The sequence below is a fragment of the Passer domesticus genome, chromosome 2 (assembly GCF_036417665.1).
Source record: "Passer domesticus isolate bPasDom1 chromosome 2, bPasDom1.hap1, whole genome shotgun sequence".
NCBI lineage: Eukaryota > Metazoa > Chordata > Aves > Passeriformes > Passeridae > Passer > Passer domesticus.
In genome coordinates, this window is record NC_087475.1 from 100558290 (window position 1) to 100574945 (window position 16656).

A 16656-nucleotide genomic window follows, 5' to 3' on the forward strand; every position below is an offset into this window, starting at 1 on the left:
GTTTACTCCAATGGAAAATTTCCTCGTCGCATGTATTATCCAAATTGGCTAAATCTCTTCTGGTTCTATTCGAATTTGCTGCGACCTCTATCTTTCGCCAATTAATAATTTGACTTGTGCTGGGTGTAAACAGCGACAGCCGGCCGATAGTACACGGACCTCCGAGAAGGCGAGAGGGGATGCCTTGCCAAGCTCGGTTTTCGCAAATGAAAAAGAAACCATTGGGTAAGGAGCGAGGTTTAAAGTCATAGGTAATCGAAGTCGTAATCTGTGACAGGGAAGGGCATAACGAGTAATTAGATGTGATATTTATGATTGGTAGGGATGTGTCCAGGTCAGAGTAAGGGAAGAATTGAATGCAAAAATGAAATGTGGAGGACCCGAGTAGTTTAAATTCTAGGGGTTCAGTTTTGGACTGATTTAATTTGTTGGCGAATCTCCTCCAGACAATATTGGGGTTAGGGTCAGAGGGACGGTTGATTTTATTTTCAAAAAAAGGCTCTAGAGAATCACGGAGAGACAAGGGCAACTCATCTGGAGGAGATGGGATCCCCACAAGGCAGGTGGACAAGGGGTCTGCCGCTGACGCGGTGGTGAGGCAAAGACTGTCTTGACCGAGGGCGTCGGCGAGAGTTCTCCAGACGTTTTTTCTTGGCTGGGGAACAACCCACGGCGTAGATGGCGACGGAAGGAGTGAGAAAATGATGACAAAGGCCGTGAGTCGTACGGTCTCCAGTGGGGCTGCCATAGCGTGGGCCCTAAAACAATAGATACATAAGAAACGCGTAAGTGAGAGAAATCAAAATTCCGATCCCAGGATATCTAAGTCTCCCTCAAAGGGTTTCCGCCTACGCCTCCAACAGGACTCCTGAACTTGGGGAACTTCACCTACCGACACCTGCTTTTTGGGGAGGAAGGGCTTGACCCATTTTGATGGAATCCACTTGGGACCTGAGGGGGTGGATACGCAAGCATATCCTCTCCCCCAGGTCACCAGGTCAAATGGCCCTTCCGTCCTCCAAGTTTCCGGGTCCTTTATTAAGACTGGTGGTTTTGTCTCCGGTTTTAAATTTTTGTTCTGGCCAAAGTGACGCACGACAGGTGGATTTAAATTATCAAACGAGCAGTTAAGAAAATTGATGGTATACAAGGCTCGCGCAAGGCGGGTCTGTGGGGAGTCCATCTTCATTGCCGAATGCTGATGGTGTAGAGTGTTTTTCAGGCTCTGATGGGCTCTCTCCACCATGGCTTGGCCTGTCGGGGAATAGGGGATGCCGGTCTTGTGCTCTATTCCCCATTGCTGCAGGAAGCTTCGCAACTCCCTGGACTTGTACGCTGGGCCGTTGTCTGTTTTTATAGACTTTGGGATGCCCAACACAGAGAAAGCCAACAACAGATGTTTCTTAACATCATTAGCTTTCTCCCCTGCGTGGGCAGAGGCGTAGACCGCATTAGAAAAGGTGTCGATAGAAACATGTACGTACGACAGACGTCCGAACTCTGGGATGTGTGTCACATCCATCTGCCACACCTCGCAACTTGATAGACCTCGGGGGTTGGTGCCTGATGGAATAGAGGGAAGCTGAAAAGCTTGGCACTGGGGACATGTTGCCACAATTGCCCTGGCCTGTTCCCGAGAGATTTTAAACTGTCGAACAAGGCCTGGAGCATTCTGGTGGAAAAGCTGGTGGCTGAGCTTGGCTTGCTCAAACACGCACGGGAGGGGGGCCACCTGGACAGGGGCAGCAAGAGCATCGGCTCTCCTGTTCCCCTCCATGATGAACCCCGGTAGCTCGGTGTGAGACCTGACGTGCATCACGTAAAATGGTTGCTCTCGGTGGGAGACTAGTCGGATTAATTTCGAGAGCAAGAGGAACAAGGTGTTGTTGGAGACCTCCTGCAAGATTGCACCCTCAGCTCGGGAAACGACTCCGGCTACGTAGGCCGAATCAGTTACCAAATTAAAGGGCTCAGCGAACTTCTCAAAAGCCCGGACGACAGCGTCCAACTCAGCGATCTGGGGAGACCCCAGAACTATCTTAACATCAGCCTCCCACTGCTGAGTCTGAGGATCCTTCCAAGTCATTACTGACTTGTGGGATGCTCCAGACGCGTCAGTGAAAACTGTCAGGGCTTCGAGAGGAGTTCGACTCTGAATCGATTTTAGCGAGAGGTGGAATTGAATGTCCGAATTAAAGAATTTATGTGAGGGTTTGTGGATGGAAATTTGGCCAGAGAAGCTGTCGAGTGCAAACTGTAATGATTCGTTCTCCTGCAGGAGGTGTTCCAACATAGCCTTGGTAAAGTTACCTGAACTCAGTTGGATGGGAACGTGAATGCAGTCGAAGTCCACACCTGCTAACTCCCGGATCCGCAGGCGTGCTTTGCGGATGAGTTCTGCCACCAGCTCCTGTGGCTTGGTCATTCTTTTGGATCTGTGGTGACTAAGAAAGACCCACTCTATGATTAAGAGAGGATCCTTAGCCCCTTGATCCTTTCTGATGGTAGTGTCCCATTGAAAAATCACCCCATGGAGGTGTGGCAATCTTCCCAGAATGATGAATTTGAATGGCAGCTCGGGACGATATCGATGAGCTTGCCGATTTGAAATGAACGTCTGAATCTTTTCTAATGCAGACTGTGCCTCTGGGGTGAGCGACCTTGGAGAACTAAGCTCCTCTCCCCCTTTCAATAAATTGAAAAGGGGGGCCAGGTTCTCGGTGGAAATACCCAGCCAAGGTCTCACCCAATTTAATGCCCCACACAGCTGTTGTACATCAGAAAGAGTCCGAATGTTTGGCCGAATTGCTATTTTTTGAGGTACAATAGTACGGCGGCCAATCTCAAGGCCCAGGTATTTCCAGGGTGGCATCCGTTGAATCTTATCCTGTTGCAGCTCGAACCCTGCAGCAATCAATGAGTTGATTGTCAGGTCAAGCGCATGTGTAAGCATGTCGTCTGTCGGAGCGCAAACTAAGATGTCGTCCATGTAGTGTTGGATTATAACTCCTGGCATTGCAACACGCACCGGGGACAACAAGGAGGACACGTACCACTGGCAGATTACCGGCGAGTTCTTCATGCCTTGTGGCAAAACTGTCCAATGATACCTCCTCCTTGGGGCTTCTCGGTTGATGGTGGGAACCGAGAAGGCGAAACGTGGGGCATCATCCGGATGCAGGGGAATTTGGAAAAAGCAATCTTTGATATCGATGACAGCCAATTGATGGTTTTGAGGGAGCATCGCCGGGGACGGCATCCCTGGTTGAAGAGACCCCATATCTTCAATGATGTTATTAATTTTGCGGAGATCGTGGAGGAGCCGCCACTTGTTCTTATTAGGTTTTTTGATGACAAAGACTGGGGAGTTCCACGGCGACGTGGACTCCACCAGATGGCCCTTCTGTAACTGGTCATCCACGAGCTCCTGGAGCGCCTTAAGTTTTTGTTTAGAAAGCGGCCACTGCTCTACCCAGACGGGGACATCCGATTTCCAAACGAGTTTCTGGGTAGGGCGCCCCTCAGTGACCGCTGCCCGAAAAACCGGGGGAGCCGATGGCAGGTCAATTTTGGCTCCCCATTGGGCAAGGAGGTCTCTTCCCCACAGGGGTTCCGAATAGTCTAAAACAAACGGGCGAACAGAGGCCAATTGCCCGTCTGGCCCCATAATTTGAACGAAGCTCCGGGATTGCTTCGCTAATTGGACCCCCCCGACACCCTGGATTTTTCCAGCCACGTTTTGCAGCTCCCAATGTGCCGGCCATTCCCTTGCGGGAATGATCGTCACATCTGCCCCGGTGTCCAAGAGTCCATGTAATGTGGTGGCCTCCCCATCTTTTTGTATGTGGCACGTGAGCCGTGGCTTGTCTCCGGTGACAAATTGAGACCAAGCCACGGTAGGTGTTGCGTCTGTTTCGGTGGTAGTGTGGTAAACCTCTGGGATAGGGATCGCTTGTGCGATCACCTGGCCCTTGGGCAGAAAGATGGGTGGCTGTGTGCAATGCAGGACGACGGAAAAAGCATGTATGTGTGTGGACAACATCCCTGGCAAGATGTTGATGTGTGGTGGGGTGTGTTTCGTGTCTCCGACAACGACATACTTACATTTGACCCGCCACCAAGTACCTGGTACGTCAGGCGAGACGGAGACTTCCCGGAAACTGGTGTCTGTCAGGTGTAGGGGCTCGATGAGCTGGAGCCTGTATGGAGAGATGTTAGAAGTAGTAGTCAGTATGGGATATGGAATAGTCGAGTCCAGTGGATTTGTCAACATAGGCGGATTAACTTGGGGAGCCGCGTCCGGTTGACCCCCTCCTCCTCCCCCCCCGCGTGATGTAGAATTTTCCGCCCTACTTTTGTCATTGCGCGGGGAGGCCTCGCGCTCAATAATTAGTTTTTTGAATGCTGATCTGCCCGTTGAGGCTTCTGATGGAATTTAAAATTGTAGAACTCCTTCCTCAACGGGCAGTCAGGCATCCAATGTCCAGTCCTCTGACATAAGTGGCACGGAGCATCGGCGCCGGGAGGTGGTTTTCGGATGGGACGGGGCGTCCGATGCTGTGCTGAATTGTCGGCCTCTGCAGGGGCAGCGTCCGCCGCGGCGACTCTCCGGGGTGTCGGGTGCTGTCCTCGGGGAAGATTTTCAGGGAGGACCGACACCTTCCTTTCGCAGACTTGCAACATCTGTGTCAGGTCCGGTGGAGGGTCGAACGGGAGGCTGAGGATGGCAGCCTTGCACGCAGGGTTGGCATTGGTGGCCGCCATCTCCGTTAGAATTCCTTCCCGGGTTGCCTCGTCCTGAACCTGTATCTCAACAGCTTTGCGTAAACGTTCAGTAAACAAAAGAAATGGCTCATTGTCTCCCTGCACAATCTTAGAATAGGGAATTAGAGGGGCAGTAGGAGACCTAAGGGTGGTGAACGCTTTCAAAGCTGCTGATGTTGTTGCCTTAAGCGCCTCTGCAGGAATATACCATGACTGGTAATTCCCGTCGGCCCAGTCCCCGATGCCACAAAGATGGTCTGTGGAAATCATTCCTCCCTCCGTGTCTCTAGCGGAGCCTGCATCTTGCCATAAAAGAGGCAAAATCTTGCCTATTTCTCTTTTCCAATTTGCCTCCCAGAGACGGAACTCTGAGGGGCTGAGCAGGCATGAAAAAATCCGCCGGAGATCGGCAGGAACGACTATGGCATCTGTTAGGGTGGCCCTCAGGATTCCCCGGAAAAACTCGCTTTCCCTGGAGTAATCCTTCTGGGCCTTACACAACTCTTTGATAGTTTGGTTTGAAAATGGGACCCACTGGGCCTGGGTCCTCCCTTCCCTCCCTGGAATGTAAGAAACCGGAGCCGCGGAAAAGTTCAGCAGCGGCCCCTGGCCCCGGGCCCCAGCCCCCGCCCCAGCGCTCGACGGAGCGTGGGAACCGGAAGAGGGAGCGTGGGAACCAGGGTCCGGGGCGGAAGGGGAGGAGTCAATGACAGGGGCGGGGACCGGTGACGTTGTCCCCGCCTCAAAGGCGGAGGCTGCGAAAGGTGGAGCCAATGGCGGAGCGCCGCGCAGAGGAAGGGGCGGAGGCAAGGATGGAGCGGAGGGAACCGAGGAAGAGGGGGGGTCAGGGAAGCGGAAAGGGTTTCGGGGTGAACGAAAGGGATTTCGGGAAGAAGAAGGAGTTTCGGCGGGAAAGACCATGAGGTCTCCGCCATTTTGGGATTCACCCGCGCCATTTTGGAATAGCGAATCTCCCGAAGGGGTAGGGGAAGGGGGAGGGTGAAAACGAACAGACTTCGAACCTTTTATACACTTAACTGGGGAAAAGGGGGGACAGGGAGAATCCCGAAGAGTCTGGCCAGGACTCCTCGGGCGGGGGGAAGGGACACCCTGAAGAGAGCCAGGGAGATGGTACAACTCCTGCGCGCTGCCGTCGCGGGCTGCTCTCTTCAGGATCCCTGATCTCGGGGTAGAGGTAGAGGGAAGAGGGGTAGGGGAAGAACACACAACCGAACTGGGGACTAACTCGGGTGAGGTTGGCTGCTCTCCCACTTGCCTGTTAGATCTTAAAAGGTCCCGAATGGTCGAGCTTAGAAACGCAATTTTCAACATCTTGGAGTTCCCCGAGCGGCACATACTGTTAGCTTTTAAAACGACATGGGACCAAAACGTGTGGTTAAGAATCTGCTCGGGGTCTGTGGTAGGGAATTGGGAGAGGAGCCAAGCAACCAACATTTTAACATCTTTCTTGTTAACATTATCAAAACCCCCCACAACTAAAACCCCCTGAACTTTTCTAACAAGTCTCTTTTGGGTCGTCGAGACTTTTGCACCCATACTGATGTTAAATGATGACCCAAGCCCGCCCGCCTTGGAAAAATGAAAAAAGGAGAGGAAGAGCAGAAAAAGGACAGTCGCCAAACCCCGCCGCCGGTCTATGCCGGTAAAGAGAAAATGGCCTGCAGGACTTGAATTAGATGGACCGATAAAACGGCCGGAGCGGATAAATCCGCGGAAAATGAGGTAAATTTAAAAAGACGGGGGTGAGGGAGAGAAAAAGTGAAAGGGAGGAGCGAAGAACTCACGCTTGGCGACTGATCCGGGAAAGGTCCAAGGTGGGAGGATCCTGCGGAGGGAACCGACTCCTGGGCGCTGGAGCTACCGGTCCCGATCCCTGGGGAGCGCCACCCCTAAAACGGGGTCTGCTCACCACAGGGTAGCTTGACGGCCACAGAGGTAGAGTCCAAATCCAAACGAACTGAGTCCAGGGATCCGGAATCCTCGTCCGTGTGTCCTGGTGGTCTTCTCAGGGCCCCACGTTGGGCGCCAAACTGCAGCAGTGCGTCAGCCTCAGCAGGAAACCCGGCTGGCCGAGGCCAGCGTCACCGGCAGCACAATGACGCCCCCTGTGTCCTCTAGAGGATTGGGGTGCGCCTAGGGCGTGGAGGCCCGGAGTGACGGAGGATTCCGGAGAACGACGAAGACTGCAGCCCGCAGGAATGAGAAGAGACGTTCTTTCGGGGTGATAAGGTCAGGTTTAATGCCAACAGGAGGACCGCCGAAAGACAAGCAAATGTGCCCGACAGCAGATTATAAAGGATACAAAGCAACCAATCAGGGGGCAGGGGGGGTGTAACCTGGCGATAACAGACAACCTGAACAACCATTTGTAACAAACTGAGGGAGGGGCCCCAATTCCCAATCCAATCACCCAGCAGGACTCTAAGAAAATTCTGGAAGATGGGAGGGGTCCGCTGGATGACGGACAGGGAATTGGGGAGGAACTTGACTAACCTGGGAGGAGTAAGGGAGGAGTGAGGGAGATTGATGGACAACAGATATCCTGGGACTAAACCAACCAAAGAGTGGGGGGAGAGCGAACAAACGCAATCCCACAATGTGATAACATGACTGTCAAGGGAAGATAAATACACTGAAATTTCTTCCTAGTTCTTAAAACTGGATTTTGACAATTTTTCAATTTTCCTTACCCATAATAGAAACAAATCCCTCCTTACCCATAACAGAAACAAATCCCCTAAATAAACTTTTTGTATTTATACTCCTAGGAAAATATAGACTTTTTTTTAATGCAGGTGCATTTACATATTTTAGGAGATTGATTATTTATAGGAACAACTTTTAAGAAATGTCTTACCTAGAATGCCAGCAAAGCATAATAGTGTGCAAAAAACCCCAAAACAAAACAAAAAACCCCAACCAAACAAAAACAAACAAAAAACACCAAAGCATTTTTCTCTGGTTCCTCTCTATACTGAAAGGCAGGTTTCACTTGTATCCTCCCAGTACCACTGGTACTGGTAGTAGCTCTGAAGGAGCCACCTTGAAATATCTCCTTGAGTGGAGGAACCTTTCAGTGGCATATACCATTCAAGGTGCCGGACCTTGAATATCCTGAATGCTGCCCAAAGTCTGGGCCATCACCCTCCAAACTCTCTTCATTTTTGAGAATGTGGACAGCTGATCACTGATGTGATCTTCCAGGTTCAATTCTTACAAGCTGGGCTCTGGTGCTGCACCATTGATAAGATCTGTGTTCTCACACAGTGCTTGCTCAAGGCCACCTTTATGAAATTAATTGCAAAGGTGAGTACTCTGTTTTTATGGCTGTGTAAACCATGAAGTGATTCTTAGTGATGTCCTAATTGGTTTCACTGGAAAACTTCATGACATCTATATTTGCCACATCTCAAGTCTCTGCATTCCTCTTCCAAGAATGGACAAGACCATTTGAAATGCAGCTACCCAGCTGTACTCATTCACTGGGGAGTCTTGAATCCCTGTCCAACCCAAAAAAACTACAACACCCATGGAAAGATCTTTTCTATACCCATCTTTGGTTGGAGGTGGAATGTGCATTTGTTAAAATCTGCACTGCCTGACTGGATCCTGCTGGATCCATGAAGTTCCGAGGAGAACTTAGAAATTACCTTTTAAAAATGATTATTTGTGTTCATGCCTACATCGGGGATGGTGGATACTTCGCTTGAGCATTCTCCAGCTCTCAGCACACAGTGTGCTGAGTCAACAGGACTGAAACTGACACTTGTTGAGTGGAAAAGGGACCTCAGGCAGGTCCAGTCAATTAGAAGATAACATTTTAGAAAGAAGATGTGTCTGATATCTCTTATACATTACTGCTTCTCTTAACTCATGCTATCTACAGATCTATACAGTGCTCAATACAGCTGGCATGGGGTGGGGGGAAAGGGTGCTGTGAATGGGTGTGGGAATACTGATAGGGTTAGTCTTGGACTAGTGGATGTGGGAATGCTGGTGAGGATGGTCTTGGGCTCTGGGATATCGCCTTGCTCTGTTCTTCTGCAAGAACACTGGATAGAGAAAGTGTCTTCTCAGAAAGCCTCCACTGCTTGTTGTACTTCCCACATGTATCTCAGAAGGAAAGAGCTGGGGGTCTAACCTGGCTGCTGTTTAGGTATGTCATCCCTTCCAAAGGCATCATCTTATATCCCTGGGGTGAGGAGAGGTCTGCCCAGGTGCCTCTGTTCAGGGACAGCCCTGCTATCTTCCCATAGCAGGTCACAGTTATCTCTCTGCTATCCCATGCCCACAGCTGCCAGAAATATGTGAGGGCCTCTACCAAGGCTTTGAACAGTATTATAAACCTCAGTGTCTTTCTGTCCTTCAGTTTTATTGCCAGGCTTTTGGACATATCAGTACCTCCTCAATGGCAGGTTAGAAACCTCTGATGCAGAGTCCTGCTAATCTCAAGAAGGACCTCTGGCCATTTCAAGTCCAGCCAACTGCTTGCAACAGGATTAACTTTAAAGCCTGATTTGACTTGACAGGATTTAGAATTGATGCTTCCTATTTTTCCTGTGCTCATTACAGTTACTTAATAGTATTTGATTCAAAGTACTTCTCTAATTCTGAAGTACTTCTCTATTGGTACATAGTGTTCTCTCATTGAGACCCTCCCCTTCTCACTTTTGGAAGAGCTGGCAGATGATTAAAATGTTCATTGCAATTTGATAATTTTAAATAATGCATCTAAGTGTTTGCCCACAGAGTAATTATGTATTCATTGACTTGAGAGCCAATATTCTGTGTTAATGTTTTAGGCAGGCTAGACTCTGAACTTGAAGAGAGCTTTTAATGTCAATTTTAAATTCCACATTTCTCTTTTGTCAGAGGGCTCCAAGTTAACTTCCTTAGTTACGGTGCCAATTTCTTACATTTGTCAAATCCACTTACCATAATTTTTAATGATTGTAGCCCAGAGAAAACAAATACCACTCTGCTCTCTCAATCTGCCCAGCAAGAGAGTTGAGGGCAGCTGGGGTGCTGAAATTCCTTTGGATTAGACAGAGGAACAGAAGCAAACATTTTAATTTTTTCTCAACTATTTTCTGCGTAAAAGGTGGATTCTGAATCATAGGGTCTCTATGGCCTTTAAAAAGACACAGGGGAGGGAAGTATTAAATAAAATAATTAAGTTGGTTCTTCCCCCCCGCCCCCTGCCCCCTTCCTGGCCAAAATTGATCTTCTCTAATTTGTCTGAATCATCCTGTTCCTCCTACACATAGGAAACTCATAAAATAGCACTGCTTTGCACCTTTCAGACTCTTACGTCTGCTGCAGTCCAGCCTGTGCTGTAAGTCTCACTGGTTTTGCTGAAGAAATTGCAGTAATTGTGGCAGCAGTATTATTACTTTTACAATTACACATCTCAACACTCCCCAGGCATTCATATTTATATGATGCAGTCTTTGCCGGTGAAAGTCACATGATAAAACAAGTATCTTAGGCTTTGTGTTGCCATAGGAACAATCCAAACCTAAAGCATCTCCCTATAAAAGGAAACATGTTTTGCTTCCTGCAGAACAGGCATAGCAAAGCCATACTCTTGTTAGACTAATGGCATTTTAACTTTCAATATGTAGAATAATTCAAGGTTAGATGAGTTTACACTAACAATCTTTCCATTTGTCATGTGATGCCAGAGTGCAGCCTTCTACTAAATTTGGAGAAAACCACAGCTATTTTACCCTTCTTTCTAGCCATGGACTTTCTTCTTCTAACCTTCCTTTAAGTCCCTACAGATTTATTGTGCTGCTAAACTTACCAGTCTAAAATCTGTACTGATTACCCAATTTCTACTGTCATCTTGATAGAAAAATAACAAAATTAATACTGTAGTATTGGTTTATTAGCTTTAGAAATTTTTGTGTTGATCTTCTGATTGTGCTGGGATGTGATCAGAGTGAGCCTGAATATGTATGTGATCAGAGAAGTGAGACCAGTGACTGATCAAAGCTCTTCATCCTCACAACTCACTAAAGCATTTTCCTTTAGATCAAGTATTATGTTGGGGATTTTTTTGAGCAGAGATATTTTTTTCTCATGAATGTAGTGATGCATGTAGAATTCTGCCTGGATATTTGCCTTAGTGAAGCCTATGGTTGTCTGGTTATGGGGCTGTTTTCCAGCAAGCATGTGTATGTTCTACTAAAATTTACCACATACACACACATCACAACTCTGATAGTATCCCAGTTTACCTATTTTCTTCCTCCTCATCATTTTCTTGAGGATCTCTCTGATTTCCTTTTTCCTCAGACTATAAATGAGAGGATACATTAAAGGAGTAATGTTGGTGTAGACCAGAGACACCACCTTGTCCCGAGCTGGTGAGTAACTGGACTTGGGACGAATGTAGATGAAGGTGGCGCAGCCATAGTGCAGTAAGATGACGGCTAGGTGTGAAAAGCAGGTGGAAAAGGCCTTGCCCCTTCCCACAGGGGAGGTGACGCCTAACAAAGCCACAGCAATGCAGAGGTATGAGGCCAGGATTAGCAGGAAGGGGAGCAGCAGCAGGAGCACACAGGCCGCCAGCATGGGCAGCTCGGCGGTGTATCCCTGCATGCAGGCCAGGCGCAGCACGGCAGGCACATTGCAGAAGAAGTGCTCAATTCAGCGGGGCTGACAGAAAGGCAGGCATAACACAGCCACCGTCAAGCCCAGGGCGAAGCCTCCCAGGGCGCAGGCCAGAGCCAGGCGGAGGCACAGCCCCTCGCCCACCAGGGCTGTGTAGTGCAGGGGCTGGCACATGGTCACGTAGCGGTTGTAGGACATGGCTGCCAGCAGGAAGCAGTCGGCCCCGCTGAGGGCCACGAAGAACTGCATCTGTGCGGCACAGCCCAGCGCGGAGATGGCGCTGCCGCCCGCCGCCAGGTTGAGCAGTGCCTTGGGGATGATGACTAAAATTTAGCAGAGCTCCATGGCAGAGAGTTGGCTGAGGAAGAAAAGCATGGGGGAACGTGAGGGCTCCATCACCACCGCCATGAAGATCATCATATTCCCTGCCAGTGTGACCAAATGGACAGTGAGAAAGGTAAGGAAGAGCAGGACCCGCAGATGGAGCAGCTCGGAGAAGCCGAGCAGGAGGAACTCCATGGTTGTGCCAGTGCTCACATTGTCCCACTCCATGCAGCCCTCACATGGCATCTGCAGGACAGAAACAGAAGGGAGACAGCTGAATTTGATGTCTGGCAATCAATTCCCTATAGGAAATTGTTGCCACATTTCTCTTCACAGAGAAAAGCAAGGCATCATTCTTCCCAGGCATATTTCTGGGATTCACATTCTCTGAACATCAGAGAAAGAGAAAACACAATTCTTATCACTTGCTGTGCCCGTGTTGTGCCAAAGTGGAATGCAATATGGAGATTGTTTACCCAGAGTGGGGATGTTTTGTTTGCTTGGCCTGTCAGAACCAGGAGAATGTTTGTGTTGGACTGTCATGAGACAGTCATAAGAGAATGAGAGATGAGTGCAGTTCTGTGCAGTTGTGAGCAAGGGTGAGTGCACGGCAGATTCAGTTTACATGCAATATATATAGTATAGCATAATGAAATAATTATTTAGCCTTCTGATGATGGAGTCAGATGCATCATTCTCTCTCCCCTCGTTGGAGTTGCCCTTGATTTGTAATAGGAAATAATGCTGCATTACTGTAGAACCAGTGTAGTAAAGCTTATTGGGTAGGGAGGAAGGTGATTTCATTGAAAAAAAATCCCAAACTTCAAACGTGATTTCACTCAGCCACATTCAGCACAATCTCAGGCCCAAATTCTCACAATCACCAAGGTTCTTGTGCCCAAACAATCTGCCTAGGATTCTTTGTCACGACGTTGGTGACAAAGACTGTCAATGGTTGGGTCTTCATCACTTCTTCTGAGTTGTTCTGAGATTTGTGACCATGTGTAGGCTTTAAACATGCATTAGGTGCCTTTTAGGAGTTGACACTGATTAGTCTGACTGAGCTGTCCTGCTTTTGAAAGTCTTCACTGGACTCTCCCTCCTGATCTGCGTTTCCTAAGAAGCTGCAGACAGAGGTGTTTGGTTCTTGACAATCATCAGCTCCTAGGTCTCACAGAAGCTGCTGCTGTTCCTTGTGCTTCTACTCCAAGGCAGACTTGTTAATTCGCTATTCACAGCATTTCTGCAGTCCCCTACATCTGTGTCAGAGATGTGCAAGGACAACTAGACAGTGAGATGGAGCTTCTGTGCTGCAGCCTGACTCCTATTAGGGGAATTTGAGGTGTTCTCTGACTGGCTTTTCCCTTCTCCACAGTGGGTCTGCCATAAAGTTCATACAGAAAGAGGGTTTCAGTGATTAGACATGAGGATTCCAAAATTAGGGCTGACATTTTGGCTGCTTACATCTTTATGCCTGACTCAGCCCTGTGGCATCAGAGTTAAAGTAAACAAACTTCCACTCTCCAAACCAAAGATGTCCATGGCAACATACATACTCTGTAACAGTTTTTTAAGGAAAACACAATGCTAACATCCTGGACATGGAGACTGAGATCTTGCTTTTCACAGGAAGAACAGAAATTTCCTAGGAAAGTGGACTGATACAAAGCTACTTAAGCTGAAAAATCTAGGAAAGATAAGAATGTAGAGACACATACAAAAATAAATTATATGCTGGTCATGGTTGAACAGAGTTCATTGCTGACATGTTCATCAATACAGTATTAACTACAAGGAATAATTGCAACTCTTTCTACACTTTGCTGTAAAACAGAAATAAAATCAGAGCTTTCTTGAAGACTTCTGCTTATATAAAAATCCCAGCAGTATTTAAGGGTGAAACAAACTGTAAAATGACATGAAATGTCATTGAAGACTAATAGAAGGAATGTGAAATTGGTGGAAAAGCTGTTAGTGGAGATGGGGATTTTCCTGGAAAAGGATGTTTCAAAAAAACTCCAGAAAAAATAATCACTACAGTTGAGGAGGTGAATCTACTTAAAGCCTACAGACCTTTGCCTTTTTTTTTTTTTTTTTTTTTTTCCCCAAGGTTTCCTTGTGATTCAGTATCTCCACAGCATTTGAAACATCTTTGGACTCAGGTAAATATGAAAATACCCACAATTATATTACCTCAGGTGCAAAACTAGGAATTTAATCAGTCTGCCTTAGAGCAGACTGATAAGTCAGCAAAATTAACAAGCTAGGAAGAAACTACCATAAACTCCAAGACCAAAAAATAATGGACTGTCAGTGAAGACCAAGAAGGAACTCTTTAGAGAACATAGAGAGAGCAGCACTCCTGCAAAAGCAAGTAAAAATAATACTGCTGGACACAGTTAACTCCTACATCTACATTTTGCTGCTGCAAGACCTCCCCAAAAGCAGTTCTAAGCAGTCTGGCTGTAAATCTTTCTTGACACTCTATGCAAGCAGAAGGTGTTCACTGAAAACAGGAGTAAGGGGTTGGTGCATGGCTGTGGACTGAGTCACTGAGGACCAGCTGGGGCTCCCCTCACTCCAAGTGCTGAGGCTTTAAGAGGATTCTACTAAACACAACAGGGCTAAGAAGTGGGAAAAAAACAGGGGTTTCCCTTCCTTTTGTTTGGAGCTGTTTGCTTCAGTGGCAACATACCTTCTCTGGGTTAAAAGGTAAGAAAATAGAGACTTCTTTCTCTTGATGATGTGTGCTGTTCAGTCTGGCTGAGATTCTGTTTCTTGCCCAGTCTGGGCTCCCTCTGGCTGTGGGTGCCCCTAGAACCAACGTTTTCTTTCAGCATCTCATGGCCATCCTCTCTTCTCCTCTGCAGGACCCAGTTCCTTATATGCCATGTGATGCAGAAGTCTGTCCTGTTCCCTGCTGCCTCCTCCCTGCACCAAGGGCAGGCAGTTCCATTCCTCCCAAGAAAGGGGGGGTTGCAGGTTTTCTGTAAATTGAGCAATAGGATGTAATTGCATCTTCAGAGGGTGGCACCCTGCTCTCTTGTTCTCTTCACTGAAGCCATTGAAAGTTGCTGATTATTGATGGGGCTGCTTTGTACCTGGCATGGCAACGTTTTAAGCAACAAAATCATTGCTGTTCTTCTTAAATAAAAATAAAGCTGTGGGTGTTTAGGTAAGTTTAAGCCAACTAATACTTAGAGGCAAAGTAAAACAGATATAAAGACTTTAAACACATCTGTATATGGAGTTTTCACCAGTTCAGGTGACCCATTATCTTTTACTGGCTCAGATGAAATCACCATTCAGCAATTGATAGGACTGAGATTATTTGAGCCCAATTTATTTTTATTGCCATTGTTACATTTTCCTGGCTACTTACAGTGAGACAATGAAAGAGATCTGTAGCCTTATGTGAGTGGAAAAGAGAAGCAAAGTCAAGATTTTTGACTGTTAAAATGGATCTGCTTGGCAGAAACATGTAACTATGGTACCTCAAGATTTTTCACAGGACCTGGTTTAGAAGGAATACTTTCAAAATGTTTTTCTTTCATATTTTATCTATGTGGTATAGTAATTTTGAAACAAAACTGCCTCATGCATCGATCCAGTCTGGGACTGATTGTGCTGGGAAAAGAACCTGGTCTTCCAGTGGACAGCAAGGAACAGGAGCCAGGAAGGGGCAACGAAGACCAACCACTTATTGGGCTGCAATAGTAAGAATGTGTCCAACAGGTGAAGGAAAGTGATTATGCCCCTTCATCTGTGACACATGTAGCCACATCTGGAACACTGGAAAAGTTGTATTCAAGTATTTTTACTCTATTTTAAACTTGTCATTTAACTTCTTGTATTACAGCTATGACAGTAAAGTCTATCTTCTTTAGTTTCTCGAGTCACTTCCTTAATTTTTAAATTTATTTTTTTCTTTTCAACTATTTTCCTTACACTTCTTATTGTTTAAAGTTCTGCAAATAATTCAGGGCACAGAATGTTTTTAGAGCATTTTCAAAACCGAATTCTGAATCTGTCTTGAATTCTAGGTACTGTTGTATAATGCTGAACAAAACAGCATCTCTGAAGCCTCTCTTGGTGACATGTCTTTGCAGCTGTAACAGGAGCAAAATCAAGGTGCTGGTTATTTTCTAATTACACCTAGCAAGCTGGGTGGATTATAAATGGAAGCAAATCTTTACAGTGAACTCTATTTTAGTCAAATGCTTTGCAGAGTAAGACTGCTCCCTCTAGTAAACTCTGTCAGAATTTCAGGACATCAGCTAATTAAGTCATTTAGAGTTTATCTTTGTGTTACAAAATAAAATTCAGGGGCTTTGGTGCTATTTCTTACTTTGTCCTCTTCTCTGACCCAAACTGCAGGAGAAAATCTGCTGCCTCAGTAACAATGCAAAAATAATTATCAGGAACTATTTTGACAAGTCTATTCCAGCTTTCTCATCTTCAGGTGGTCCTTTCCTCCTGCTGGACTGGAGGTGAACTGAGGTGAGTCAGCACATAGCCAGTAACCAATACCACACAGTCAGCAGTTACATACACTAATTTTTTTTTTACCATAGTGCCCAGCCTTACACTGAAATAAATCAGGCAAATTACTGTTTCAGTCTGTGCAGATAAGCCATCATTTATTAACATGCAACTTACACCTCCCCGCAACGTTTCAACACACTCCCACACCTTACCTCCAAAACATGGCTCCCCAAGAGGGGAGTGCTAGCTGGAGTGAGCTGCACAGCCCAGTGCCAGAACACACAGCAACCAGACAAACAACAAGCAGCAGAGGATGAGAATATGCATGTCAAAGCGACTCCATACTTCCTCCTCTAGCCCACACCTTTCAGGTTCCCAGCACTTCCATTGCATCAGCTTACAGCCAGATTCATAACAGATTATTAAAAGCTGCACGTTGGCATT

At 47.0% G+C, this 16656-nt stretch overlaps 1 protein-coding gene across 1 annotated transcript; it reads right to left on the minus strand.

The window, feature by feature from the left end:
- Positions 1–10011: 10011 nt before the first annotated feature.
- Positions 10012–16440, minus strand: LOC135295563 (olfactory receptor 10AC1-like). Its single transcript, XM_064411329.1, is given in 2 exon segments — positions 10012–11973; positions 16425–16440. A coding segment is annotated over 1 exon segment (999 nt). The 5' UTR covers positions 16425–16440; the 3' UTR covers positions 10012–10974.
- Between the last annotated feature and the right edge of the window lie 216 nt (positions 16441–16656).